This window comes from Exophiala oligosperma (assembly GCF_000835515.1).
Source record: "Exophiala oligosperma strain CBS 72588 unplaced genomic scaffold supercont1.15, whole genome shotgun sequence".
In the NCBI taxonomy this organism is placed as follows: Eukaryota; Fungi; Ascomycota; class Eurotiomycetes; order Chaetothyriales; family Herpotrichiellaceae; genus Exophiala; species Exophiala oligosperma.
This window is the reverse complement of record NW_015622832.1, coordinates 16093-43908: the sequence shown is the minus strand read 5'-3', so window position 1 is coordinate 43908 and position 27816 is coordinate 16093. Positions and strand designations below refer to the sequence as shown.

Genomic DNA, 27816 nt, shown 5'->3' with positions numbered 1-27816 from the left:
TTCACAATCGTTCTCGTTGGCATTCTGAGCTTGCACTTCTGGACACTAAACCGCAAGGCAGATCGTGAAGGCGTGGCAATCGAAGGCATGATTGGCTTCCGATATACCTTGTAAGATCCGATATTTGGTGCCGACGCGAGCCGTTCGGTTTGGTTCAAGGTGTTACGAATCAGGCCTCTAATGAGGCCGTAGACAAAGCTGTGACGGCAGCCACTCGGCGGTAATACTGTGGTTGTAGCGGCTCAAGAGAATTGAATTTACTAACTATAAGTGAACGAGGGACTGGCCGCTATATTGTACTGAGAAAGACAGAGGTCTTTCCTGGTACTGCCGATTGGCTGTTATGAGTACCTGCGGGAGGTGATGTGAGTACCCTTGCAATGGAGCCAGAATGAGTAGATAGCAAGCAACCAAGTAAACAAGGTATCACACAGGGAGTAGCAACAAGACAGCACCTAGGCACGCGTGCGTGCGTGCAACTAGGCAATGAGACGAGCTTTCCCTGGAGTATGAGTGTGAGGTTCTTTGTGACGCGCTGATGCTGAACGAGTAACTTATTGCCTCGTGGCCCTGTGAATGTCGAGTGCGCCTGTACGGACACAGGTGGCTAGGACGACTAAGCGGCGAGTGCCTGAAGTCAACAAGAACGCTGACAGAGTCTATAGGGCGTTGCAGGATTGCAGTGCAGGTTACGAAAGAGTATCTACGGGTTAGGACGACGTCTGAGTTCGAGATTTGTTGTTGTCGCTGTTACAGACCAGCCCTGTGCGCACCTAGTGCTCGCCGATTTACGCCTTTTATAGTATGGGACGCCTATAGATGCCCCTAGGTTAGAACTACTGTAGGCACTCTTCTCCCTGAGAATAGGCCCTCTTATAGGCACGATATTAGGCACTTTTGTTTTCTCAACCAGTTAACCCAGGCTATCTTAGGTGTCCCTGGTGTTTCCCTCTTAGCGGTGTAGACACCTATAAGAGTAATCATTAAGTACCCCACCTTTAACTAGAACTCACTTCATAGGCATTACCTTTAACTGGGACCTATCACTCACAGGTACCCTAACACTATTCCAGTCTATAGTGACAGTCATTACATATATAAATTAAGTCTTAGCGTTACTAGCGTAACTTTCATTTTATGACTTTCATTACACTAATAAATTATTAGTGACTATTTATCTCACTATATTATCATGAAACTATTAATTCTTATCACTTTTAGTTTTATCATTTATTAAGCATGTCTAAAGGTTTATCTTTACTTAATTCTAGCTCATTACACCTTAAGTATCTATAAATTAGTAAAAGAAAATTTATTTATAAACACTATAAGTTAAATAACTAATAGTAAATATAGCTTTAATATAGCCTTAGTATATTAGGTATAGTTAAAGTGAAATAGTATAGAACAAAATTATCATTATCTCTAAAAGTATATTAGAGTATCCTAAATCTATAATAGCCTAACTAATAATGAATAATTCTAAGCTTAAAGCTGTACTATAGACGGCAGAACCAATTTCAAAAAGTATATAGTAGCTGAGGAAGACTGGCTTCGCGGGATAGAACTTATAAACCTTGCCCAAGAGTAGCTGGAAACTTTGAAGCACTGGTCGCATGAATGGCTGTTCGTTAGCTTGGAGGGCTGAGCCTGGACTTTTGCTGCTTTCATTGCGGATAGACAAACTGCATAGGCGTGCAGTTTCGCTGCAATTCAGGGCCTACGACAGGCCAGGCGAGGCTCCTCGGCTGTGCACTCGCGCCAAGGCAGGTCACCCGACCTCGCCTATAACTTAGCTACTAGTACTTAAGTAGCTGCCGGCGAGCATCGCGTACCTAGGTAAGTACAGCCTGGCGTTGTCGTTAGGAACCCGTTGACTTACGCATCTACGCGGTGTTCCCATGCTTCATATAGCGAGAAGGCTATCATTATTCGAAGCACTGACTACATTCTCCCTCCATAAAGCAGCAGATAGTCCACCCGCAGCTTCACCCTGGCAGCCAGAAACATGCTTGTGTCTTTACAGCGTCCTTCCCCAGCGGCTCCGGGGTTAAGCTTCGGCTACCCAGACCATCCAGACCATCCAGACCATCCAGACGAACCTGTGGTGAGAGAACCGTCACCCACTGTGTACCTATGTACCTAGGTAGATAATCTGAGACGATGCCATTTCAATCCACGTCCAGCGTCTTGCCTCTACCCTCCACACCACACAACTGGACAATGACGACTCCAACGTGGGCACACTTTTTAGCCTTCATCAACTCCACGCCAGCCCCTGAGGATGAGCTTGACTACTTCCGCTCACTTCCCTGGACCAAAGACTACCTTGACAACCCCGAGTTCAAAGCAGTCCAGACGACCTCTCGGATTCCCAAATCGACCAATGATGACAACTTCTTCGCCCGCACGCTCCAAGGCGACGACACGATCCAGCACTGGCTGGCATTGATCCCCAAGGCATTTGTCCCCCTTCCTCAACAGACCGACACCCCACCAATTGGCACACTCAATGGGCGCACCACCCGCAAGATTCGGGACACTCATCAGTCTGATCTATTGCTCCTCCTGCATCTGAACAATGGCCTGAATGGATTTGCGGACGTTGTCCACGGAGGGGCGCTGTGCGCCATCTTCGACGAGGCATTGAGCTTTTGCGTGGAAGCTCGAAGGCAGCTGACGACTGATGCGAGAGAGTTGATTTACACGGCGAAGCTGACAATCTCATACCTCGCCCCGGTGCGGTCACCGTCCACGGTCGTGGTCAAGTGCTGGTTGGAAGCTGCACATGGGCGGAAGTGGTATGTGAGAGGCCAGCTGATCGGGGAAGATGGGACCATCTATTCGGAGGCTGAAGGTTTGTGGGTTTCGGCCGGGCAGAAATTGTGATTGTAAAACGGCAGACATTGCTGAATTGGTGGTCATCGACGCCCTGTTGACCAGTCGTTGTGATGTGTTGAAGCCAACAATGCACGTAGGCAAATCTATGATTCCTGTCCAGTGCTGTGCTTGTAGTATTACTCGGGTCTCTCGAACGATCTCTTATCGCTTTCGACGAGATCTCAAGGTCTCATGACTGAGGGTCATTAAGTGGAGAATGTCTTGGACCGAAACGCTGGATAGTTTTTAACCGTCGGTATCAAGCTGCAACAACACAACTGCCAGCAGACACAGCTTTCGCTCATGACCTGCATCAACTACAAACATAAACCGACGGCCTGGTGGGGACTCTAATCCTACCAGATGAGCTAGCACTATGCATTATTTTTCGTGTCGCCTGTTCTTGCAAACGCGGGTGATGGTTATCGCAAACCAGACGATGTGCAGGTATTCGGAACCGGCTGTCGCTAACAGTCCGAGACTGCCGGACATGATAAGCAAGAGGGGAGGAGACGTCTTACTATATCAAAACTCAACAAGGCTTTCTTCCCCAACGTTGATCTCGACCCACCCAGTCGATCGACGCCGGAGCCGCGGACGACGGATCTCGCTTTGACAGGGTTGTGTCTGGACAGCACACCTGAGAATATGGGCTGCGCAGGCCCCCTCGGCCGATCAGTACACCTAGAGCGTCCGTTGCCCCTCATCCAGAAATCTTCTTGACGGCATAAATCCCAGCCGTCGTTGTGCACTGATTGATATCTAAGCATTGAGTGTGAACTCGGAGCCGTAGCTATGGGATCTCGATTTCGCCGTGTAACAGCAGAAACATTCCGGAGCTTGAGCCAACCTTACTGAGGTTTACCACACTTCTGATGCGGTAATCTCATTGCTGCTCGCGGGTCATTAGGATGACGAAGGTATAACCGCCCACCAACAGAGCCACACGGTCGTTCCCGAGCATCTTCTTGAATAAAAGGCGTTGAACAGACAGAATATTCTCAGCTGGACACTGTGCACAGTTTTTTTGGACCACCCTCCTGGCGTCGTGATCGAACATAGCTTTTCAATATGAGCAATACCCACCATGCGCAGAAGCGCGTGGTTTTCATCGGCGCGGCTGGTGGCGTGTGCCAGGTGGCAGTGAAGTGCTTTGCAGCAGCAAGCACAGTGCCGCTCGTCCTTAGCGACATCAACACGGCCGTGCTTGATTCGCTTCAAGCGGAACTTCCGTCTGGACGGGCGACAACCCTGAAGCTGGATCTATTCGACCCCGTCGCACTGCGAGACGCCATCAAGGGCGCCGGGCTCGTGGTGCTCGGTGCAGGGCCATATATGCGGACGGCAGAACCAGTCATCAAAGGATGTATCGAGGCAAAGATTCCCTATCTGGACTTTGACGATGACGTTGAGAGTACGCAAGTCTCACTCGACCTACACGAAACGGCAAAGGAAGCAGGGATCCCCTGCTTCATCAACTGTGGCGCCTCGCCTGGCATGACGAACGTGATGGCGCTCGACGTCGCAAAGGAATTGGATTCCATCGACGTGCTCGATATTTGCTGGCTGACTGGTCACGGAGGGTTCTACGCCGGCAAAGCCGTGCTCGAGCACCTTTTGCATATCGCCGCCGGGCCCTGCTTGACGTGGGAGAACGGGCGGCCCACGGTCCACGAGACGTTTCTCGAAACCACCTATGTTCCGATGGTTGGCTCGGCCGGTGAGCAACCGCTACATGAGACAGCACACCCAGAGCCCATCACTCTTGTGCGTGCATTTCCAAAGGCCAACCGTATCCGATGCATGGGCGGCCTGGATCCGCCCCTCAAGATGGGGATCGCCCGAGGCCTCGCCACCGCCCACCGTCGCGGCGACATCACCATTGAAGACGCGGTTGAGTTCTACGACCGGCTGCGAAGTGATCAGATTGCTTCCAAAGACTGGGTTCAGGTGCTTTTGGGGTCCAACCCTGGCCTACTCGCCGGACCCTTGAGCGCCGCTGGCCTGTGGCAGCGTGCCACGAATGTTGGACGATCACTTGGGCCCATGTTCTACGCCCTGACGGGAGTATTTGAGCAAATCTGGAAGGGCGAGGTCACGATGTCGCAACTCGTCAACTTCGTTCGACAAGCGTCCAAAGGCGAAACGGTTCCCTACAAGGGCGCCCTGCTCGTCCGCGCCACCGGCACTCACAACGGCCATCCAGCAGTGGCCATCAAACGCACACCTACGTGCGGTGAGGGCTCAGGTCTTTTCAGATCGGTATCACACGTAACCGGGGTCGCTTGTGCTGCTTTCATGGTTTTGGCGTTGGAGGACAGTGACAAAACCCGGAGTGGTGTCTTTGCGCCTGAAGACTGGGTCGAACCGCAAGTCTTTTACAAGATGCTAGAGCAGGTCGGTGTCCCCTCACACGACATCATCGAATCCCCCACGTCCTAGTCCTGGCATACTCCCGGAAGGATTTCTCAGGCGTTGTTGCTTTTCTTACTGGCTGGAAAAATGAGAAAAATCTCGAGAATCTAGTTTGTGGAAGGGCAATAAGAGGAGATATCTCGTCGAAAAAGGGTACATCTGGGCAACGACCTCTCGAGGCGACAAGAAATCAGCGATGAGAGGTTTGCAATTGGTGTCTTCTTGTTTTCTGGCTGAATGGAGTTTATGAAGATGCCACTTCTGTTGCCTGATACAATGTATCGCACATAGCACGCCCCCCACCGGAGCAATGCCATTCACTAAGCAAGAGGAACCAAAATGTAGTGTTCTCGTAGTTCCCCATTTCTGCCCAAAGAGGGCCGACAGAACGGTTATAACATCTACAGATATCCCCGTTCTGGGTTATCAGACTCTGCACATGGCCAGGATGCTATTGGGAGATCGAAGCGACCTTACAAGGAAGGAGAAGATGTGCATTTGACGTTTCCTGCAATCCCCATCCACCGAGGGTGAGCCGGCACTGTGATGCTGGCGCCTCCGAAACGCCCTTACGCAGGGTCTGTGATGATCGTTCCTATCTCAAGAATTTTGGTCACGCTACGGCGATGATGATTTCCCTATTGTCTTGTCCTGGTTCGCGTCCTGCAAATCCATCTCACCCGTTACATGGCATATCTATGCTTCTAATGCGGACTAACGAAGTAGGTAAGGGCTGCTTCAGGGCTCAGACGCCCATCGGTCAACCGTTTCTCACTCAACAGCAGGGGCTCTGGAAGCCAGTCAGGTTTCGATTCTCCCAGGGCCATCCTGGCGATAGCCTCGCCGCACGACCAACACTGTGGCATGCCATAGCCACTGTATCCCGCAGCGATCCATTCACCGCCCTCCGCCGCCCTGCCGGTAACGCTTTGCGGCACTTTGCCCACAAATGGCAGGATGTCTGGAGTCATACCCATGATGCCCGTCCAGGCTTGGAGGTGCTTGAAGGGAGTTGACGTGTCTTCTCCCTCGGCTTTTTGGCCACTTGCCGGCCGATCAAACATCTTGGAGCCGAAGTGTTCTAGGGTTTCCAGGGTCTCGGCGGGCACCTCTTCGTCGTCGCTCTTGATGATCCCGTCCAGACGCCGCACGCCTCCCCCGCAGAAGATCTCCCCCGTCACCGCGTTCTGGTGCTGATAGTACAGCTTCGAATCCAGAATGCCAGTGCGAGAGTCATAGGTCGACGGTCGGTAGAACAGCCAGAGGTTCTTGGAACCCAAGTTCGGTTCCTGGGCGCCGAGGCCCTGGAGAGACATCGTCCCACGGTACGGGAAGATCTTGCCCTGGAGCCGTGGCAGGAGATGACTGGTGAATCCATTGCAGCAGTGGAAGACCTGAGAAGCCCGGACCTTGCCGCGTGGGGTACTCAGGATGTAAGGATACTTGCTGTCCGTGTCGGGAGCGTAGTCGATCGACAGCACCGGTGTCCGGGTTTCGATGGAGAAGCGGTTCGGGTAGCGGTCAAGAAGCCGCTGGAAGATCCCAGTGAATAGACGGTATGGCCAGAATGCCCAAGCTGTGGCAGTCAAAGCCCCAACCGCATTCTTGAGTTGGTGATGCTACACAAACAGCCTCGTCGTCAGCAGATGATTCTCTCATGAAAGCATGGAAGCTCTCCAGATATTGTTTTCGGGCCATGCTTACTTTCTTTGCCGAATCCTTGTCAATGATCGAATATTTGTCATTCTCCTCCGACAGTGCTTCCTCGTACAGGCGAACCGACGAAACAGCCGCGTTGAAACCTTCCTCGTCCTCGAATGCCATGACATCTCGGACTTTCCTGACTTCACACGCCCCGAGATCCTCGGAATAGGCTATATCGACCATCTTGTCCACCGTCCTCAGGGCGTACCGCGCAATGCGTCCCGCCGCCTCTTTCCCGTGCGCCTCAGCATAAGTCTTGTAGAACTTGGGAATGTGCGTCAACAGTTGGCCCCCGTTGCGGCCGGTGGCGCCGCTGGTCAGAGTGCGTGCCTCGAACACCGTGACCCTCTGATCGCCGGACAGCTCGTTCTGCAGGAGGTTGCTGGCGACGCTGCAACCGGACGCGCCCGAGCCGATGATGGCAAACTCCGTGACGGGGGGCAAATTCGCTGACCGGGCTTCAGACAACGGGTGAGGAGGGACCTGCCAGCCGGAGACAGATGGGTTGCTCGTCGGGATGCCCGGGTCGGCGTTCATCTGCGCTATCAAAATGTCCGTCGCATGACGGGAGAAATCATGGAGGGCCATGGCGTCGTAGATCGGCTGATGGTTGGTTGGTTTCAAAAGCAAAAGAAGATTGAGAGTCTCAGTATCGAACCTTTGTCGCTGGATTTATACTGGAAGAACTACCCTTCTGTAAATACTACATACTGTAATGGTTTGTTAGTGCTTTCAGGTTGAGTCGCGGTTAAGGAAGACCGGTCAGGCAACACTCGAAAGTTCACATTGTCACGCGGCTCCGGATGGAGAGGCCAGATTTACAGATGGTTTGAGCTGGTCCAAGCAGATTCAACCCCGTTGGTTTGCAACTGGCGTTCACAGCCTATCTCGTAATGCATATCTTATGTTATCTCGAAACTCATAGAATCTTGCTCGGTACCGGAAGCTGCTCTGCTTCCACGCCGCTGAAGACAGCCAGGAGGTTTGATGACTTTATCGCTTGGCTCAATGATATGCCCGGCTGTGGGACGACCGGGCACCATCCACGTAAGCATCCCCGGAGCCGCCGTTGAGTTCGACCGCTGGCTCTGGACCTTTGCAATTGACCGCAGTCCACCTCCGGTCAAGCGGACATTTGCGCGTCAGAACCTGACGGAGCAAAGTTAAGCGCGGTTGTTATCGTTATGAGGCGAGAATAAAACCCCCAGGCATGTCGAGGAGCAGGTGTTTCCCCGGATGAGATTCTAGAGTACAAATTGTGTATGCTTCCAACCAACGATCGTCTTTGAAAACTACACCAGACAACCTCCTTGCCCCCACTCCATTCCCCAGCACTTTAAGGAATAAGCCAAAAATGGGATCCGACCAAAACACTTCCAGCCGCGACGGCCTCCGCACGTCCAACCCGCCTGGCTTTCTATCCAAGATTGCCGGTGATCTATCAGCCTCCCAGGCGGTCGTCGTCCCTCCGAACGTCTCTCTCGTCGTGACATCCGGCCAATGTGGCTTCAGGGAGGACGGGTCCATCCCAGAAGATATTCAAGAACAAGTCGACCAGGCGTTTCAGAACGCCGAGAGGGTCTTGAAAGCCGCCGGGGTGGCCCAGGGATGGCAAAACGTGTACGAGATGACTTTGTACTACACCAGCCTGGATGAACCGTTCGTCAGCGCCCTGCAAAGCACCAAGCGCAGATATCTGGGGGATAACCGGCCGGTGTTGACGGGGCTCATGGTTCCAGAAGGGTACCAGGGTTCGGTCTTTGAAATGACCCTGCACGCATACATCAGCAATTGACAGTTATCCCTTTCGCTGAATTAGAAGGCCTCCTCGGTTGTGGCAGGTGAAGCTTTTTGCAGCTCGCGAGGAACCTTGGTGGAGTTGAGAAATAGAAACATCAACGAAGAGGGATCTACCACGACCGAAACTGTCGGGATTTTCCTAATGATGAATGACTGCCTCGCCCGCGGATTTATTTCTGCATCAGAATCAGCTCTTCGCTCACAAACATGAACAAAGTCATCCATGCAAATTCTCCCACTGCTGTCTTCCCGACATTAACTGGGTAACGTGAGATTGGGCATGCCGCTCTCCAAGCAAAGCCAGCCAGGACCTACATCTGTCTTGCCTTTGCTGGAAACATAGAAGCCTTGTCATGATGAGGGGGGGCCCCTAACCCTCGACCTGGACCGCTGTCCGGCTCCGGTTGTGGTGGCCCCCTCGGCCCCCGACAGTCAAACTTGTCTGGGAAAGAAGAGTGCCGGTTGCCATTCTCCGTCGTAGTCAAATCAAAAGTCCCTTTCTTTGAATCAGCATTACTGCGGTGATGCTTAGTCTCTGATCTCACGCGGGGGTCTGATGACCGGTTGATTGGAAGGGCTGCAGACGAACAGGCATCCGAGGACCGGTAGCAACTACTGTACTCGACGAGTCGACCTGCATCTGGTGTATCTGATTACATTTAGAAGACTTTCTGTGTCTCTTCTTCGGAGGCATAGCAAATCTGACGGTACGGACTGTACTTGACTATCCTCATCTTAAAAGCTCCATTGCCAGCCCTGAGTATATTTCCTTTGTCGGCTATCTTGCTCATGCTACTTGAGACTTGCACAGCTTTTCGGACAGTCTCTGTGAAATGGGTTCCGTTAACGAAATACGGCGCTCCACAGGCGAGCTCGGCCTGGAGGCGCAGAAGCTTCTGAAGCTGGAGAACCAATACTGCGTCGGGGGGTTTCTGCCACTTCCAGCCTACATCTCACGAGGTAACGGGGTAGTTCTCTTTGTAAGACAAAATACAAAGCTTCCCGGGGGGAAATTCGTCTGCGACTGACACAGGCTGTTGCAGGACGCCGATGGAAAGAGTTATCTTGACTTTATCGCGATGTTCAGTGCCGGCAATCTCGGCCAATGCCATCCCAAGCTTGTGCGGACTGTGGTAGAATTAGCATCCAAAAGCAAGTTAGGTGCACCAATACTTACGTCTGTACCTTTTGGCAAGGCTAATGGTGGTCGCTTGTTGAACACAGTAACCCTGGCCAATGCCGCTCTGAGAGTGGCCGAGTGGCCACCCTTTGCGGAGATGATGTGCAAGCGCTTTGGCTACGACCAGATCAATGCTACAGTCTCCGGGACCGAAGCCGCTGATGCGGCGGTCAAGATAGCCCGGAAATGGGGCCTCCAGGTCAAGAAGGTCCCGCAGGATCGAATCAAGGTCTTGGGGGTCGGGAACAACTACCATGGACTCTCGTCTGGGATCTGGCCCATCATGGAGCCGACTGATCGTCGGAAAGGTAGGAGCATACTATCTTTGCAATGTCATGTCCCAGGCCTGATCTAGTGACTTGATTCCCGTACAAAGGCTTCGGAGTGACAGATCCATCCTTGTCCAACTTGAACCCAAGCACCGGCGAGGTGCTCCGGTATGGCTCTGTTGAAGACATGGAAAAATGTCTGGCCGAGCATCATCAGAATGTCGCTGCGGTGATGATGGAATGCATTCATGGGCACGCACCGTCCGCTATATTCGCATTTTGAGGCAGTGAGTACTCTTGTGCTAACCTCGACAACAGAACATTCCAGGAAGATATCGACTTCGCACGTGGCGTCGCCCTGCTCTACAAAAAGTACGGTGTCCTTTTCATCTCCGACAAGGTCCGCATGGGCGCTGGAAAGACTGGACGTTGGCTGTGCTCGGAGTGGCTGGGCCCGGACGTCAAAGCCGACATGATCGTTCTAGGCAAATCTCTCACCGGCGGTGCCTATCCGGCCTCCTTTGTGCTTGGAAACAAGGAGACCATGTCCCTCGTCACTCCGTACACCTGCGCCGGGACCTTTGCAAACACGCCGTTGGGCATCGCGTGCGCCCGAACGGCCACGGAAATCATCGACGAAGAGGGACTGGTCGAGCGCACCGCAGAAATCGGCCGGAGGTTTGTCGAGTGGACCAAAGACTGGAAGCAAAGGTTTCCCTACATCGCCTTTGCCACCAACCGGGGAGCCGATCTTCAGCTGGTGATGAAGCCTGACTGCGGCCAGGATTTTGACGCGAGGCGCTTTGCGGCTCTGGCCATGTCCAAGGGACTCTTGACACACCCGTTGCATGGCTCGGTCCGCATGTCGGTTCCAATGGTCATCACGGACGAGCAGCTGTTGAAGGGCTTCCAAATCTTGGAGGAGACCGCCTCGGAACTCAAGGACTACGACTTTATTGCTGGTGATAACATGTAGTGGCAGAAACAGAATTGATTGTCGCAATGGGATAATTGCTTTTTCCATCGATCCAATCTGTAATGTCTGGAGTGCTGGCAGATTCAAACGCTGCAGTCAAGGGTCGTCAGGGCAATTTTGCGGCGTCAACCTTGGATCCCACCAGCTGCAACAAGGCCCCCGTACAAAGTGTAGGTGCGGTAGAAGTAGGGAGTGTAGAGAACGAGACCACTGAGTTTCAGCACCATGTCTTGATTGTCTTCTGTGACCTGGGGCTGTAACAAGTGCCGAGAATTGCGAGACGCATTGAAGCAGGCTTACATGCGAGCGCGATAGGAAGCTTGTGGTTCGGCGGCCTGAAGTATGAACTACTAGTACTGGAGTATCTTTCCCTCCGTTGTCGACACCGGAACCGCAGGCTCCGCCGGTCGATCTATGCGGACGTCCCCGATGGGTGCTTCCCTGATGGCGGCGAATCAAAAGCCTCTACCCGTGTTTGCAATGACGAGTCACTGTCGAGTCTCGCTGTTATCTCGTGCAAGGAATCATACACCAATGATGTTCACATGGCAGGATGAGGTATCGTTGACCCTTTGATCAAATGTTTTTTGCTCTTCTCATACATAGAATTTCCCTAGAGAATATCTACAGAATAGCATCCGGGTTCTGGTCGTATTCTTCGAGGAAGTCAACCAGCGTCCTGATTTGTATGCCTTTGAAATATTTGGTCCTTTGAGCGTCGACCTCCTTCGCCTCGAGTGACGCTGGGCCAGTGCAGGAGAAGATCTGATACTCGGCCAGACCACTGACATTTTTATCGGGAGAATTTCTTTCCTCGACTAGTTGCTCCAGAGATTTGAAAGTCGGTTTCATGTCCGGGTGTCTGGCGCGCATCACCTCGAAGACATCGAGCCAACAGGTCTTCTGGCCCGAGACGAAGGTGTAAGGCTCCCATCTCGGGGCTTCCAGCAGAGCCGTGACTGCCCTGGCAACGTCGCGAACGGCCGTGATATCGACAGGCTCCTTTCCGGTCCCGGGAATCACGGCGCGGTTGGTGCTCAGGTCGATCGGGAAGGTTTCGCCAATCTCCTTGAGGTGCCTGTTCTTGGGCGGCACGACGTAATCCATGAACCAGCCCGCGCAGACCAAGGTCCATTCTACGTCTTGCTGGTTTCTCAAGGCCTCGCGTACCGGTTCGTGGGAATCGGCGTAGAAGGGTGGCTCGTGTGGGTAGTGCTTGATGTCTCCAGCAAACTCCGAGGGGATGAACCGTTTGCATTTGGGGCTTTTCTGACAAGCTTCCAGCAGTGTCAAATGCAAGTCCTTGTATCCCATCGAGTAGTCCAAGACCGCTGATATCAGAGCTTCGCAGTCGGCGATTGCTTTGCTGACCGAATCAAGTGTATAGTCGGTGATGACTTGGTTGACATTCGGTCTTTTCAAATACTCCTTCTCGCTCCGGGTCAGGATCGTGACTTGATGGCCCGCCTTCAAGAACTCTTCGCAGAAGTAGCGAGCGAGATCGCCTGCCCCAGCGATAGCAACACGCATATTGAAAGTGAGCAATCAGCGATTCGGTGACAAGACAAACGACAAGGAAATATGTGTTGGAGAGAAGATTCAGGATGAGAGTATCGTGATTTATAGCCAGAGGTATATCGTGATGCGGAGCCTTGACTTTGTTCTTTCGAGCGCCGCTTACAAAAGCATCTTGTTATGCACGCAGTTGTTCAAGCTGTATATCTGCTTGCTTGGTAAACGGGGGAAGTATCTCCGTCGGCGCACGAGGAAGAGCGGCCGAAAGCTTGCGCAGCAGCAGAACAAAGAGTATTGATTTCTCCCCCAGCCTATCACTTGTAAGGCTCGTTTCCATTGGATGCCTTACCTGCCCCAGAAGCTGAAGACATTCATTCATCCGTTCGTCCGCACCGTGCCGTGGAGGATCTTAGTTTATGTCATGACAATAGGCGAGTGTGGGAGAGCTTCTATGTGGGCTTGCTAGTCTGGTGTTTATTTGGTAGGAAACAGACCCCGACTCTTCATCCGCGGAGCCGGTGCGAGCCTCGAGGTGTTGATATCCCAATCAGGTATGGCATCTACACCAGTTCACGACGGCGACACAGATTAATTAGGTCCGCTAATGGAACCCATTGCTACCCTGTTTGCCAAAACACACCTCTAGAGGGCTCTTGAGGTCGACCCAGCCAAGGAAGGGGTCGCTGACATCGTAGCCCAGCAGAGCTTGGACTGCAGAGGGATACTGAGCGGCTTTCTCCAGCGGCACCGCGAGTGGTATGTTCTCCTCCTACATGCTTGGTCAGTCACAGTTGCGAGAGGCCGGTTTGAAGGCTTCCAGCGGCAAGGCGATCTGCTGACCTGTCGGAGATATCCCTTGCACATAAATGTGCCGTAGAGGAGCCTTTCCTCGTTCTCCGTAGTATTGGCCGAGCCGCCGTGATAACACGATGCCAACATGAGGAAAGCATCCCCAGGCTCCATTTCCGCAAACACAGCACCCTCCTCAGACGGCGGCTGCAGTGTGTGTTGAAGATGCGACCCGGGCACGAATCGAGTGGCTCCATTGGCTCTCGTGGCCTTCTTCCCGGCAACGAAGCAACCGACCGCTGTGTCCCGACCGGGCTGGTAATCCTCTCGCGACACCGCAGGCAGGATGTTGTGGTGTATGGAATCGTCTCGATGGAGATCTTGAGCCCGTGCTCCGGGCCCGATGGAAAGCACAGTGTGCGCGTTGAGGATCGGTTTCGACGTATGTTCCAGGCACTTGTCACCGACCCAAGACTTTGTGACTGAAGCGAGTAATCTCTTGCAGATCGCTTGGTATGTCGGGTCCGCCACAATCTTTTTGACATAGGTTGGGGATTTGCCAGCCAAGCCGCACACTTTGCGCGTTTCTCTAGGGAAGAAGGCTCCTTGGAAAGGCTGGTCACCGTCCAAGTAAGGACGAACCTCATCTTCTATCTGCTTCAGGCTTTGCTTGTCCAGGAACCCGCGGATAAAACAGCCCCCGTCACGTACAATGGCTGCCACGACATCATCGACCCTTGCGTCTGTTCGGTCGAAACTGCAGACGGCTTTTGATTGCTTGTTCACTGCATCAGCCATGGCGACGAGGCCGGGAGTACTCTTGGCTGCAAATGCGGTGGTTATTAGAAGTATTAGATGTACAGTTGACACGACTTTAGAAGGTCGACGAGGCTATGAAGCGTCCTAGGACCGACAAGGCCAAGGTTACCTGGAAGATGCCACAAGTGGCCCTCAGGAGGGGCGTTGGTTGATATCAGACCGCGGAGCCGGATGACCGCGGGCCCGAATGGCAGCTCAGTATCCAATGCTAAACCATCCTTGACGGCTCAGAAGGCCAAACTGGAAGTTGTCCTGGGTTCGCAAAAAAGGCAACAGCCTTCGAAGACCAATGTCACAAACCGACCGGGTTGGATATCAATCATGTGTGAAGATTGATACAGGCCATCTACGTATAGCGTTCCGCCCCACAAGTTAGCAGACCAGTTTCGACGTCGAGATAGCAGACCATTCGAGAGCCCTCCGTGGAATTCGGTCGCCCTTGCCTCTTTCAACCCGTCGACCTGGGGCTGGCTCGCGTCAGGAGGTATTTAAGAGCGCTCACCGCTCACACCAAGTGGCTGTGATCCTCCAAGAGCCGGTCAGGATATCCCAACATTCAAAACTTGACCTGTTCTTAGACAGATAGACTTGAGAGCTTGACATCATGACAAAGCCGTTTCAGGGAAAGACTGCCATTGTCACGGGCGGCTCGAGAGGTAATAACGAAGTTTGCCATAACATTGCCAACTGGTTCTGATATATGTTCCAGGGATCGGTGCAGGGATTGCCAAAGAACTCGCCCGGAGCGGCGCATTTGTCGTTTTCTCCTATGCTTCCTCTTCCACCAAAGCCAACGCCGTGGTAAAGGAAATCGAATCCACCGGAGGCAGAGCTCTGGCGGTTAAAGCAGACTGTACAGAATACAGCTCGGCTAAGAACTTGGTTGATGCTACGGTTGAGGCGTCCGGCGGCAAGATCGACATCATCGTCAACAATGCCGGTTGCGGCGACGATGTCCTTCTCGACCAGGTCGATGAAGAAACGTTCGACATGACGATTTACACCAACTTGCGCTTCCCGCTCACCTTGATCAAAGAGGCAGTGCCTTTTCTCCAGCAAGGCTCGAGAATCGTCAACGTGGGTTCTGTGGCGTCGAAACTCGGTAAGTGGGCAAGCGTACTCACTCTACTGGGTATACCTTCGCTTGTGAAACAGAGGCCCGTGGCTAACGAACGTCTCTGGGATATCCAGTCAGCCCTTACAGTCATCTGTACTCCGCCAGTAAGGCAGCACTTGAGGCCGTGAGTCGGACCATCGCAGCCACCCTGGGGCAGAAGTATAGCCTGACTTGCAACACGATCAACCCGGGCCCCGTTGATACCGACATGTAAGGAGTACCAACGGTCTTGCACCATGACCTTGAATCTGACAAGCCACTAGATGGAACGAAACATTGGGCAGAGAAAAGTTCCAGGCTACCATTGAGGCAACCCCTGCAGCGGGGAGAATCGGCACGGTCGATGACATTGTTCAGATTGTGAAATTCCTGGTCTCTGAGGAAGCTCGATGGGTCACCGGGAATACCACCTGCGCCAACGGCGGCATGCTGTTTGACTGATCGATGTCGCAAGAAGAAGGCAAAGTGCTCGGACACCTCCTGAGAGTTGAAGAGAATCATCTTGAGTTAGTCACGACATGATGAGACAGAGATCTAACAGGCGAGAAGGTTGTAGTGCCACAAGCTCACACCGATGGGGAACTTGGGTTTGGGATCTGTGAAAGCTGGAGATTTACTCTGCGCCTTTTTCACCCTGACTTCCTACCCTGCTTTCTGAGGTAGAGCGTTCAATGGCTGTAGCAAGTACTTTTCTCCCCCCATTTGTCAACACCCCAAGAATCTGCTCAGAATCCCTCAACACCCAGCGCCTTGTAGACAATCCTAGTATACGCCTCGGTTCTTTCCGAGCCAAAGATGCCTGAACCCATCTTGTTCATTACATAGGAGAAGGTCACTTTTCGGTCGAGATCCATCAGTATCAGAGAGCCTCCCCAACCGCCCCAGAAGCAGACTCGGCCCTGCGGCAGCCAGTCGATGGACTGGGAGGTAGTGCCGCCGGTCAGACCATATCCAATCCCAGATCTGAGGGGCACTTGATCGACCACATCCATCCCATCAGCCTGGACCTCAAATATCTTCTCAATGATCTGTGGGGTGAGGTTCTCGACTCCGTCGTTCGTCCCCCCCTTGGTGATGGACGACAGGATACGGACCAAAGATCTCGCGTTGGCGTGGCCGTTGGCGCCAGACAAATCAGCACGTCTCCATTTCGGGCGCAGCGCCCACGTCGCGTCAAGAGGCGGATTCGCAAAAGCCATGAATGTTGGACTCTTAGGGTCGAGGCTGGCAAAGTCGATGGGCATGGTCGGGGCAGGAATGATCGGGGCGATGCGCGACCAGTCCTCTTCCACGGCGCCAATCTGGAAGTCGGCCTGCAACGGTCCGGCGATCTCATCGGCGACGAACTGCTTCATGGTCTTGCCGCTGGTGCGACGAATCAATTCGCCTATTAAATGGCCCTGGCTGATGGCATGGTAGCCCGAGACGCGCCCAGGCTCCCAAACGGGTGCTTGCTTCTCAAGCCTGTCGGTAGAGACCTTGAGGTCACAGAGTTCTTCCACGGTAATAGGCTCGGTCCAACCTGGCAACCCCGCGGTGTGGGACAGAAAATGGCGGACAAGTACCTTCTCTTTGCCATTCTGTGCGAACTCGGGCCAGTACTGGGCCACGGGAGCGTCGAGGTCGAGTTTCCCACGGCTTACTTGGAGGAGCGCGGCCAAGGTGGCGACCGTCTTCGTGCAAGACCAGACATTCGTGATGGTGTCTTTGGTCCACGGCTTGGTACGGGCCTCATCGGTATAGCCTGCCCAGATGTCCACAACGTTCGTGCCATCGACGTTGAGCACGATCGAGGCGCCCAGTTCGTCACCGGAGGCGATCTGCTTCTCAAGTTCTGCTCTGAGGGCATCGAAGCATGGATGACATTCGCCCTGGGCTTTGGCCATTGCTGGTATGCGTGGAGAGAGGGCCGCGAAGTCTCTCAATGGAACATGAATCTGGTGGTGTGCTGAATTTCACTAGATGGAAACGTCGTCTACTGCAGGTCGTGCTTTGAGGAGTGAGGTGCGCTTTGGGCTCTGTATCCTGCAACGCCGCGACTGGAGTGACAATGTCTGCTTGTAACGGCAACGACGTCCAGGTTCCTAGGAAAGAAACATTCTGAAACTTGGGTCATTGTGCCTGACCATGCGACTATATATCACACTGTTCCGCAAAAGTGCCCTACGCGCTCGCCTGCAAGAGCATTGCGCGTAGACCTCCACATCGGAAGTAACTATGCAAGGGCAGGAGGACGCAGGTATCCATTATCGCGGTTAAGCTGTATCCACTCAGATGTCTCCTGAGTAGCCTCCTGTGGCTGTCGTGTCTGCGGAGGCCACGACAGTGACAAGTGCTCAATCCGACGAAGGCTGGCTTCCCGGGAGCTGGAGAACCCGCGGCTCCGCGGCTCCCAGACCTCCGGACGATGCAGCCAGAGTGGCGTCGCTGTCGTGCTGGGATCATCCAATCGAAAGTCCGGGTCTAGTCCTCCTATCATAACATGTCAATAGGTGGGGTGGGAGAAAGAGGGGGAGGGGGGTTCTCCCCACAGCGCCTGGAGGCGCAGGGTCCAGTTGCGATCTCGTCGAGCGTGCGACCGAAGTGACCTCAGATCCTTACTGCACTTCAGTCGAAGCGACAATTCCTGGATGCTCACTCTCTTGGACAACTCGGACGCCTCAAATATGCGCGATACATTCCAAGACATTTTCCATGGTAACTTCTCGAGCGGAGTCGAGAGCCAATATGTGCTCGACGTCTTTGAAGAGTTCGACCAAGGTGACCCACCACGTGCTTCTCAGGACGAGTTCTTCTTGGACTACGAGTCATTCCTTCCTAGCAACGAGGGACAACAGGATCAGTGGCAGCAAGGGTCGCCAGTAACTCACGACAGTCAAGACTGGACCGATGCTTTTGCTGCTACAGTTCCTCGCCGGTCTCCGCCTCCAGGAGAATATCTCGTTTCCGAGAACAACGACCAGGACGTCGCGTTGTCCGGCAGCTCAGAGGCCCTCACGAGCCATGCCCGCTCGGGCAGCACTTTCCAGTCGTTGGAAGCCTCCGATACACAAGATGCAGGATTGGCAGGAGATGACTCTGTGATTGCGGACAAAGCGCCCACAACATTCAGGCGGCCTCGCAAGCAGAATCAGTCCTGTGACCAATGTCGACATGGCAAACGCGCGTGCACTCTTCCAAGGGACATTACTATTCAGATGCAAAAGCCTTTGGCGCCTTGCTCCACGTGCAAAGTTCGAGGCCTGGAATGCACCGCCACATGGCTGGAGAGCAAAAGATCGATGCAGGCTTCTCGAAAGCGAAGCAGAAAATCCACGTCTCTGTGCGAAACGACTCAAACCACCGACGACTTGGCCTCTCGATCAAAGCCAACAAAGTCCACAACGGGGGCGTTGCACGTCGGTATCATGGCTTCTTTATCCGCCTCGAATGTTGACCTGACGCGACAGTTCTCGGCCAGAGAAATGTGTGCCCAGTACCTTAACCTCCATATTGACGTCTGCGATATGCCTATGGCTCATTCTCTGCTACAGGGAAGCATGCCTGCACGGTACTCTTCTGGTTTGGCAGCTTTGACACCGCTATGTTGCCCCGTCTCCATGTGCCCTTATATGGAAAGGGCCGAAGAATGGACGAGGAGCTGCTGGAACATTGATTTTGACTCACGGACTCTGGCCTCGGTCGGGCCACGCCTCTTCCGCACCGTTGGTGTGCTTGATTCAATTTTTGAGCATCGGAGCGCTGGGAGTTGCTCGGCCTCGATGGCTGCGCGGGACGCCTCGATCAATGAGGCATACAAGTGGGTGGCGGCGGCCACGGCAACACAGTTCGCGATCGCTGGAAATGCCAGTAATCACGGAAGAGAGACCCCAGCCAAAGTCCCTCGATCAAAAATCCGTGATATTGCCTATACAACATGGCTCACGGCCAGGCAGGTGCTGTTTGAGAACATATCAGCCATGGGCTCCTTTCGTCTCGCGCTGTCACTGTTTCTCTTTGCCCTTGTTCAGCCACCAGATGTGGGGAACCGCCGGGTCAAGTTCAACGAAGACGTCAAGTACGCCTTTTGTGAAGGAAACCGACGCCTTGAGACACTGTGCTCCCAAGCGCGGCTATGTCTTCGCTACGGGGAAGACTCGTCCATGCACTTCTGCCATTGGAATGTTCGCAAGTCTGTGCAGGGATCTGATCCAGCTCATTCTTTATCGTCCGACGTCAAGGAAAATATCTCAGAGTTGATCGGGGCCGTCGAGTGGCTCGTTACCATGACCAACGCCATGCAGATCGTGATCTCCAACGGGGCAATCGGTAGATTACCCGGTCTGCCGCATTCTGATCATTCTTCCCCTGAATTTGGGTGCGATGACAATGTCCAAGAACAAGACATGGACGTCCTCCAAGTGACACGACCATGCGAAGAAGGCATCCAAGATCCTGCTGTGGATGACCACCAGGGCGAGGATCTCACCACGCTTTGCAAGAAAGGGGCATTGGAAGAGTCAATGCTTAAGACGATGAGACGATCGGCGTTCATCGTCATTCTCTTGTGGAAGACGCTGGCGCATTTGGTCGTGGCTACCGACACTGTCGACGCCAGAGATCTCGATTGCACAAAGGTACGCAAGATTTATACAAGTGCAGTCACTCTGATCCGCCTGTGGAGGTCAACCTTTGGGCCTTTTGACAGTAGCACGGTCATGAGTTTTCGGACATTACAGCCTGGCACGCGCGTAGCGATTGCTTACTGCCTGAACGACGGCGACCTGGGAGTCCTATATTTCTACGACATAGCACAGAGACTCAAGGCCAAACTTGCGGTGTCGCCTCGGAGCTCCACAATGGAGGCTCTGGCTGAATAATTGCGGTCGACAAGTACTTTTCGCACCAAGGAGCGGATCGCCAGTGCCACTCAGATTTCTCACCAGTCGTCCGGTAGCAAGGACACGTTTAGTCCGGGCTTTGAAGGGACGCAAGGGTTGAAAGCTCACATCCAAGACATTGCTGCGCATCCTGTAAGTCCTAGCTCTCTCTCTGGCCTCATGTAGCGTCTGCTTACTCGGTCATCTAGTGTCCGGCTCTGGTAGTGCAAGCACACAAGCTCGCTGCGAAGGCTTTCGCGGATGACTTGCACCCGTTGATTGCACGCAAGGACTGGAACCGGGGCTCGAGGATGATAGAAGGCTTCCACACCTGTATGGACGGCCTCCAGGAGCTTCAACAGACGTTGGTCACCTTGCCAGATTGGAGAGACGATGAAAACGATTAAGTATCGATCATTCGGCGGTCAACGTTCAGCCCAACGGAATCCCGAGTCCACCTTGCGTCTTCCGGTCAACGAACTCGTCAGGCTCGGCGTGTTGCCCGCTCTCCCTTCTCGGATACCCATAGACGGCGGCTCCTCACACTCTGGTGTGATGGCTTCAGGTTGCCTGCCCAGAATTGCTCAAAGTGCCGCCGAGAGCACCATCATTCCCCTGCACCTTTCCCTTCTCCTCTTCCGCTCCTGAGCTCCTATGTCAAGTCGAGCACGACTCTACCCTGAAGTCTGCCTTGCTCCATGTCTCGAAAGATACTAGTGAGAGCTTCCATGGGCTCAATTCGGATGCTCGCCTTCAGCGTTCCGCGGGCCGCAAATTCGAGGGCTTCGATGGACTCTTGACGAGTACCAACCGCAGAGCCTGTGATGGTGTAGTGATTCGCAATCAGGCTCCCCGGGCTTGCCGAAGCGATGGCCTGCTCGCCACCCTCGGGCATGCCCACACAAACCATCGTGCCATTGAAGCGCAGAAACCGTAGCCCCTGTGCGTACGCCTCGTTGGAGGCCGTGCATACAATGACTGCGGGAGCACCGAGTCCGTCGCACAGAGTCCTCACATGAGAGACGATGGCGTTGCCTTGGGCTTCTCGGGGAAACTGTGTTACGTCGACGAAATGCTCTGCGCCACAGGAGAGAACCAACTCCGCCTTGCTGGGATGATCGACTCCGACAACACGCAAACCTATCCCACGGCTCGCAAGCTGTACAGCCAAGTGGCCCAGGCCACCACCCGCACCCTGGATCACCACCCACTGGCCCGACTGTGCCTTGCAGCGCTTCAGCGCAGAATACACGGTGAGACCCGCACACAGTATCGGTGCAGCCTGCGCCGAATCCAGGCCGTCGGGAATGGGCGTCACGTAATGGGCCGGACTGACCACGAATTGCTGAAATGTTCCCGGAAAGAAATAACCGGATATCTGTTGATTGAAGCAGAGCCCATCCGACTGGGCCTGGCAAGCTTCTGCGAAGGGGGGTGTTAAGTTAGTTCAGACAAGAAGGATGACTTCCTGGGGGAAATGGAAACACCAACGACAGTGGCCGCACGCGTCGGCGATCCATTTGATTCCAACGCGGTCTCCCAGTTTCAATTGTGAGTTCGCGGTCTCCGAGCCCAGCTTCACGATGTACCCAACACCCTCGTGCCCGCCGATCTGCCCCTTGGGGGTTGGCTCCGGTAACGTGGTCCACTGCGGTGTATATGAAGTGAGCCAAAGGACAACTACGACGACGACGATGACAACACAACCCAACCCAACCTCCTTTCGACGGCTGGCCCGGTCGACTCGCAACACACGTGGCATCGAGGGCTTCTCATACCGAATTGGTCATGACGCCAAAGTCTGAATGACATACTCCAGAATGAGTCCTTTTGAAATGCACGTTAGAGACACCCCTGTTGCGCCTTTTTTCAAGAAAGCCATCTGGGTCAACTTACAGGCGAACAAGTACTTCGCCGGGACCAGGCTGGGGCACTTCGCATTCAACCACCTTGGTCGACACAGTCCCGGGTTCATCGTAGATGATGGCTTTCTGCACGGTCGGGATGGCCATCGCGAGGCGGGATGGAGGCTGTTGGACGGAGAGATGCCTGATGACGGGGTCGCCGGGCTCGTGTCCACGCGGTGCACTTGTTTATAACAATGGCTATGTTTTTCCAGGCTAAGAAGGTTGGTTCAATGTCGTGACCGTAGGAAGGGCGACTCAGGATATTGCGTAAGGGCCGCGGAACCGGGGGGGGGGGGGTTCCCTACGTTGTCCAGAGATTCCGGTTCTTAGAGCCCATACTACAATTAACGATAATGCCACCTGGTGATTCTCAGTCTACCTGCGTGGACAGGGATGCCTGGCTGCCCTCGTCTACGTAAAAGGGAGGCCGGTTTGTACTACTTGGTAGCATGCCTCGCAACATCTCATACCCCACACTTTGCTTGTTAACCAGGAGCCTCCTACGGTCGTGAAGCCGAGAACTGCTCTCCGACAGTTGTGCGAGGCACCGGGACAAATGGAGCTGTCGAAGCCCGGTTACGGCGGGTTTCCCTGACCAGAACTTCATTGCCCTTTACATCGCCACCTCAAAGACGCCCGTGATGTTGCTGCACTTTCTGTCTTGGAACCTTTCAGGGCCTAGATAGTCTCCCTGAGGAATCTTTGCCTTTTGCATCTTTGGCCCCCGGTCGAGTAGACGTCGCTACTCGGCTTCCCGCCCACTATTCCCGGCTCCGCGGATCCGATCTCTTTCTTTGGCCGTTAAGCAGCCCCCGTTTCAAGGTAGAAACAATGGACTCGAACTGTGCTTGTATATAGCCACCTTTATAACAGAGCGAACTCTGCTTTGAGAGGCATTTTTGGGCTGGTCATACGACCGAAGCCTATCTTTTCACGAAATGGACACCTTATCGTCCCTGGCAGGCCTTTTACTGGTGCTTGCCGTCGTCTATGCGGCTCACGCCGCCTGGCTCAGCTTGTGGCACGCTCGACGTGCCCGTCAACTGGGATGCCAACCTGCCTTTGTGCGGCCGTATCGGTGGCCGTTCGCCCTGGACATACTGAAACGGATCATGGTACAGACGGAGGACCAGAACGTTCAAAACGACGACGTGAAGCTGTACGAAGAGATGGGCTGCCGTCCCACATGGTATCAAAACATCCTGGGAGACTGGCACCATCTGACCAGCGACCCAAAGAACATACAAGCGATCCTGGCCACGCAGTTTAAAGATTTCCAGCTGGGCCCCCTGAGACGGGGTGCTTTGGGACCACTTCTGGGTCATGGGATTTTCACCAACGACGGTGTAGACTGGTATGTGATGTGAAATCTTCCTTCATTTGGAAAACACATTGGCGATTGGAGATTTTAAACAAAAGGTTCCAGGGAGCGTTCTCGGGCAATGCTGCGTCCGCAGTTCGCCCGCGGTCAAGTGGCAGACCTGATGCTCGAAGAAGTCCACGTCCAACACCTCTTCAACAGACTCGTCGATGGTGAGAACTCGTGGACCACCGAAGTGGACCTGGTCCCTCTGTTTTTCAACCTGACCCTCGACTCTGCGACCGAGTTCCTCTTCGGCAAAAGCGTGCTCTCCCAGAACAACCCCACCGGCACGTCCCCGGGGAGTGTTACCACGGAGAAAGAGACACGAGATCCTACCACGGAGTCGTCATGGCTTGCCTGGTCATCTTTCGGGCATCATTTCGATTCGGCAAATGTGACGACAAACTACCGCAGCCGACTGATGGGCTTATATTGGCTCTACAACCCACGACGGTTCCAGGATGACTGCCGAGAGGTCCACAAATGCATCGACTATTTTGTGCAACTCGCGCTGACCCGGCAGAAGAAGGGACAAGTAGATGATGAATCAGAAGACCATCAAGGATACATCTTCCTGCACGAACTCGTCAAAACCACGCAAGATCCCGTGGAATTGCGCAGCCAGCTCCTCAATATTCTGTTGGCGGGCCGGGACACCACGGCGGGACTGTTGGGCTGGACCTTCTACCTGCTGGCTCGTCATCCAGCGACCTACCAGGCCTTGCGCACGGCGGTCCTCGATACATTCGGGACGGGCAAGGAATCCATCACCTTCGAGGCCCTCAAGTCATGCTCCTACCTGCAACACACCATGTCCGAAGTTCTCCGACTGGAGCCCGTCGTCCCGGAGAACAGTCGTTGCGCGGTGAGAAACACGACCCTGCCGAACGGCGGCGGCCCTGACGGACGGTCTCCGATCTACATTCGAGCCGGTCAGGAAGTCGCCTACAACGTCCACATCATGCATCGGAGGCAGGACATTTGGGGAGAAGACGCCAACGAGTTCAGACCCGAGCGGTGGCAGGGACGCAAGACCGGCTGGGAATTCTTACCCTTCAATGGGGGACCTCGCATCTGTTTGGGACAACAATTCGCCTTGACCGAGGCAGGGTATGTCATTGTCAGGATCTTGCAGAGGTACGACCGCGTGGATAACCTGGGCGATGAAATCATCACCAAGCGCAAGTACACGTCGACAACCTCCCCGACGAAGGTGCTGGTGCGCTTGCATGAAGCCCTCCCGGGGAAGAAGTGATGTCTACAAAGAAGCGACGGTTTGATGCAGTATAGATGATGGCTACAGATATGGCGGAGAGACAAAGGAATGTGATCAGTCGTTCCTCTCCACCATCGTCCTACAAGCGTGTGCAGTAGGTGTTTTGTAGTCCACTATTCCTCTGCCTGGTAGTCTCTTGATAAGACAACAAGTGGGAACGGACGATCCTTCAGTACATGGCTTTGACCCCAGTTTTTCAGCCAACGGTCGTCACAACGGTGAATGACCGTATCTGACGAGAGACTATGCCTTGTTCTTCCAATACGACTAAACGAGGTACTCGCCGTATGGTCACCGTCTATCCTTCTTGGACCATATCTCGCTTGTGCCGTCTCGCAGCTGGTCAGCCTAAAACCCTCTGATCAGAAAAGTATAACTCACAAAGTCTAACTCTGAGCTGAGTGCTACGGAACCGGTGACACATTCAAGGCCGCCGCCCGGCTCCGCAAATCCGGGGATCCGAGTCGCCACCAGACAAGTCTGTGCCCTTCGCAATCACCTTGACCGCACCGGCTCTTTTGCACAATACACACCCCATACTCCAGCCCCCTGTTTCGCTTCTGGCAGAGGGAGTCCAAGATGATACTGGTCCGACACCGCCAATTGCCCGATGCCCAATCAATCCGCAGATAAGGGAAATGCACTGGCAACGATTTCGTCATCAAGGTAGCTGACCTTGGCTCTTATAAGAGTACTATACCACCCTCCCCAGATCCCCCGGGTCCCCCAGATTAGTGCCCTTTGCGCAAAACTGTGTTGGGACCCTTGTCAAAATGGCCAAAGCCGAGAAAGACTTCGACAGCGAGACGACGGGCCTGGAGATGAATGCGGCCGATGGCGGGGAGGCTTCTGTAGCAATATGCAGCGTCAAGCCCAAGGTCCACTTCAACCTCTGGCAGACCCTGGGCATGAACTTCTCAATCACAGCGACCCCCGTCACCGTGGGAGTCTACACGGCTCTCACCATCGGACTTGGCGGCTTTCCGTTCTACATCTGGGCCCTCGTGGTGGCCTCATTCTTCCAGCTCATCACCTGCCTCGCCATCGCCGAGCTCGCTTCTGCCATCCCCCATTCGTCTGGTACGTGGTGTCTACCTATCTACCCACTCTCTCTGGTGCAGTCCGCGGATAGCATGGCTGCTGAGTATGCTGACTGGTGTCTCTAGGCCCCTGCTTCTGGGTCCAGCACCTGGCGCCTCCCAAGTATTCGCGATTCCTCGGATATCTGACCGGATGGCTCACGACGGCGCTCTGGTGGTTCTTGACGACCGGAGCCAACCTTTTCCTGTGCCAGCTGACCCTCGGAGCGGCGCAAGCCAACAACCCGGGCTACCAGCCGCCGCAGTGGCACTACTTCCTGGTCTACTGCGCGTGGACGACCATGGACTTCCTCCCCAACCTGCCGCGACTTTTCAAGGTCCTACCGTACATGTTGACCGCCTGCGTCGTCGTCATCAACGCGACGGCCGTCTATCTCCTGGTGTCCCTGCTCGTCCGCGCGACCCCGAAACAAACTGCACATACTGTGTTTGTGCAAGTGGTCAATGAATCAGGCTGGCCGTCCAACGGCGTCGTCTTCTTCCTGGCTCTCACCCCGGGCCTTTTGCTGGTCGCCGGCTTCGATTCGGTCACCCACATCACCGACGAGCTCGAAACACCGACCAAGCAGGTCCCACAGGTCATGATCGGCTCGGCCCTACTCAGCGCGGTGACGGCGCTCATCATGGCCATCGTCTACTCCTTCTGTGCGGTCAACGTGGCCAATCTCCTAAATCCCTATGGGCACCAACCGATAATCCAACTGGTTTTCGACACGCTCCGGTCGCCGGCTTTGGCGACCCTGGCATCAGCTCTCATGATACTGGTGGGTTATTTCGCCGCCGTCGCCACCTTCACCAGCTGCAACCGGCTATATTGGTCCTTTGCGCGCGAAGGCGGTCTTCCCTTCTCCCGGGCCTTGGCTAGGCTCTCTACAAGCGATGCCCTCCCCCTCAACGCAATGCTCGTCAACTACGTCCTGACCCTCGGCTTGGGCACCATCCAACTGGGCTCTCTGACCGCCCTCAACGCTCTCGCCGGGTCCGCCGTCGTTTGTACGACGCTGACATACTCCCTCCTCTTCGGGTTGCTGCTCTGGCGCGGGCGCGACTTTCTGGATTCGGATCGGTGGTTCAATCTGGGCCGCTTCGGCACCGTCGTCTACGTCGTGGCCATGGTCTGGTGTATGTTTGTCACCGTCTGGCTTTGTTTCCCCCTGTACCTTCCCGTCACCCTGCCGTACATGAACTGGACCTCGGTCGTGGTCGTGGGTATTTCGGTCCTGTCCGTCGGCTACTGGTTCCTGTTTCGACCCCAGCCTCTACAGGATTGATCCTTGTCAGAGAGGAGTCTGCCTCCTCCGAGGGCTGTGAGGAGGGTGGGGGACATGGTAGAGAAGGAAGACATAAGGAGGGGATCCTTGAACGTGGACTCGCGGAGAGAGGTGATTGTTGAGCCACAACAGAATTAGTAGTGATTTATCATTGCTTGACCTCGAGAACATTGGTGCGTGGTTGTCGCAGCTCATCTCCTCTCTGGTGGGCGTGCAAAGACAGTAAGGCCGGACTTTTTTCGAGGGACTTTCAACGGAAAGTGGCAGGCTGCACTAAACAGTTAAAGGGTTCTAGGCTACTAATTATTTGAATCTCATGCACGTCTATTGTAGTCTAGCCTTACGAAACACCCAACATCACAGCTCCAGTACACGGGAAGAGAGTGGCGCCGCTTTCATGTGCGCCCATGGACGGATAGATGTCGGCACTCTATCTTCATGCCTGCCTAGAGTGTACGGTATAAGAAATTGAAGAGTATACGGCGAAGAGGCGGAGTTGACGTGAAAGAGATAGTCTATCACACAGAACATACTGTAGCACGTTTTGAAGCCATCAAGGATTTCCCGACTAGACTT

At 54.1% G+C, this 27816-nt stretch overlaps 10 protein-coding genes across 10 annotated transcripts; 6 read left to right on the top strand and 4 right to left on the bottom strand.

The window, feature by feature from the left end:
• The first annotated feature begins 1999 nt into the window (after positions 1-1999).
• PV06_10658 (uncharacterized protein) lies at positions 2000-3031 on the top strand. Its single transcript, XM_016412227.1, has one exon. The coding sequence runs from the start codon at positions 2164-2166 to the stop codon at positions 2887-2889; it is 726 nt and encodes a 241-aa protein (XP_016257241.1). The 5' UTR covers positions 2000-2163; the 3' UTR covers positions 2890-3031.
• Positions 3032-5798: 2767 nt separating this feature from the next.
• On the bottom strand, positions 5799-7674 carry PV06_10657 (uncharacterized protein). The gene is made up of 2 exons (XM_016412226.1): positions 7000-7674; positions 5799-6914 (listed from the first exon to the last, which is right to left on the bottom strand). The coding sequence occupies exons 1-2, from the start codon at positions 7585-7587 to the stop codon at positions 6000-6002; spliced, it is 1503 nt and encodes a 500-aa protein (XP_016257240.1). The 5' UTR covers positions 7588-7674; the 3' UTR covers positions 5799-5999.
• A 578-nt stretch (positions 7675-8252) lies between these two features.
• Positions 8253-8913, top strand: PV06_10656 (uncharacterized protein). Its single transcript, XM_016412225.1, has one exon. The coding sequence runs from the start codon at positions 8354-8356 to the stop codon at positions 8792-8794; it is 441 nt and encodes a 146-aa protein (XP_016257239.1). The 5' UTR covers positions 8253-8353; the 3' UTR covers positions 8795-8913.
• Positions 8914-9341: 428 nt separating this feature from the next.
• On the top strand, positions 9342-11306 carry PV06_10655 (uncharacterized protein). Its single transcript, XM_016412224.1, has 6 exons — positions 9342-9506; positions 9611-9779; positions 9843-9960; positions 10024-10287; positions 10356-10509; positions 10567-11306. Exons 2-6 carry the CDS (start codon positions 9633-9635, stop codon positions 11222-11224), a joined length of 1341 nt encoding a protein of 446 aa, XP_016257238.1. The 5' UTR covers positions 9342-9506; positions 9611-9632; the 3' UTR covers positions 11225-11306.
• Positions 11307-11828: 522 nt separating this feature from the next.
• On the bottom strand, positions 11829-12794 carry PV06_10654 (uncharacterized protein). The gene has a single exon (XM_016412223.1). It carries the CDS (start codon positions 12752-12754, stop codon positions 11849-11851), a length of 906 nt encoding a protein of 301 aa, XP_016257237.1. The 5' UTR covers positions 12755-12794; the 3' UTR covers positions 11829-11848.
• Positions 12795-14951: 2157 nt separating this feature from the next.
• PV06_10653 (uncharacterized protein) lies at positions 14952-16082 on the top strand (the record flags this gene model as incomplete). The annotated part of the gene is made up of 4 exons (XM_016412222.1): positions 14952-15003; positions 15057-15449; positions 15539-15674; positions 15728-16082. 4 exons carry the CDS (start codon positions 14952-14954, stop codon positions 15903-15905), a joined length of 759 nt encoding a protein of 252 aa, XP_016257236.1. The 3' UTR covers positions 15906-16082.
• A 14-nt stretch (positions 16083-16096) lies between these two features.
• Positions 16097-17350, bottom strand: PV06_10652 (uncharacterized protein; the record flags this gene model as incomplete). The annotated part of the gene is made up of 1 exon (XM_016412221.1): positions 16097-17350. One exon carries the CDS (start codon positions 17348-17350, stop codon positions 16190-16192), a length of 1161 nt encoding a protein of 386 aa, XP_016257235.1. The 3' UTR covers positions 16097-16189.
• A 780-nt stretch (positions 17351-18130) lies between these two features.
• PV06_10651 (uncharacterized protein) lies at positions 18131-21331 on the top strand (the record flags this gene model as incomplete). Its single annotated transcript, XM_016412220.1, has 2 exons — positions 18131-20476; positions 20533-21331. The coding sequence occupies one exon, from the start codon at positions 18131-18133 to the stop codon at positions 20321-20323; it is 2193 nt and encodes a 730-aa protein (XP_016257234.1). The 3' UTR covers positions 20324-20476; positions 20533-21331.
• Positions 20976-22335, bottom strand: PV06_10650 (uncharacterized protein; the record flags this gene model as incomplete). The annotated part of the gene is made up of 4 exons (XM_016412219.1): positions 20976-21745; positions 21815-21971; positions 22102-22150; positions 22220-22335. 4 exons carry the CDS (start codon positions 22333-22335, stop codon positions 20976-20978), a joined length of 1092 nt encoding a protein of 363 aa, XP_016257233.1.
• Positions 22336-25408: 3073 nt separating this feature from the next.
• Positions 25409-27557, top strand: PV06_10649 (uncharacterized protein). Its single transcript, XM_016412218.1, has 2 exons — positions 25409-25949; positions 26036-27557. Exons 1-2 carry the CDS (start codon positions 25643-25645, stop codon positions 27238-27240), a joined length of 1512 nt encoding a protein of 503 aa, XP_016257232.1. The 5' UTR covers positions 25409-25642; the 3' UTR covers positions 27241-27557.
• Positions 27558-27816: the final 259 nt, after the last annotated feature.

Excerpts from the sequence above, each read along its gene's own strand:
- PV06_10658 (XM_016412227.1), top strand. The coding sequence starts at position 2,164 with ATGCCATTTCAATCCACGTCCAGCGTCTTGCCTCTACCCTCCACACCA.
- PV06_10657 (XM_016412226.1), bottom strand. The coding sequence starts at position 7,587 with ATGGCCCTCCATGATTTCTCCCGTCATGCGACGGACATTTTGATAGCG. Across the intron at positions 6,915-6,999 it reads ACAAGGATTCGGCAAAGAAA|CATCACCAACTCAAGAATGC; the intron begins GTAAGCATGGCC and ends CTGTTTGTGTAG.
- PV06_10656 (XM_016412225.1), top strand. The coding sequence starts at position 8,354 with ATGGGATCCGACCAAAACACTTCCAGCCGCGACGGCCTCCGCACGTCC.
- PV06_10655 (XM_016412224.1), top strand. The coding sequence starts at position 9,633 with ATGGGTTCCGTTAACGAAATACGGCGCTCCACAGGCGAGCTCGGCCTG. Across the intron at positions 10,288-10,355 it reads GCCGACTGATCGTCGGAAAG|GCTTCGGAGTGACAGATCCA; the intron begins GTAGGAGCATAC and ends TCCCGTACAAAG. Across the intron at positions 10,510-10,566 it reads TGCATTCATGGGCACGCACC|AACATTCCAGGAAGATATCG; the intron begins GTCCGCTATATT and ends CCTCGACAACAG.
- PV06_10654 (XM_016412223.1), bottom strand. The coding sequence starts at position 12,754 with ATGCGTGTTGCTATCGCTGGGGCAGGCGATCTCGCTCGCTACTTCTGC.
- PV06_10649 (XM_016412218.1), top strand. The coding sequence starts at position 25,643 with ATGGCCAAAGCCGAGAAAGACTTCGACAGCGAGACGACGGGCCTGGAG. Across the intron at positions 25,950-26,035 it reads TGCCATCCCCCATTCGTCTG|GCCCCTGCTTCTGGGTCCAG; the intron begins GTACGTGGTGTC and ends TGGTGTCTCTAG.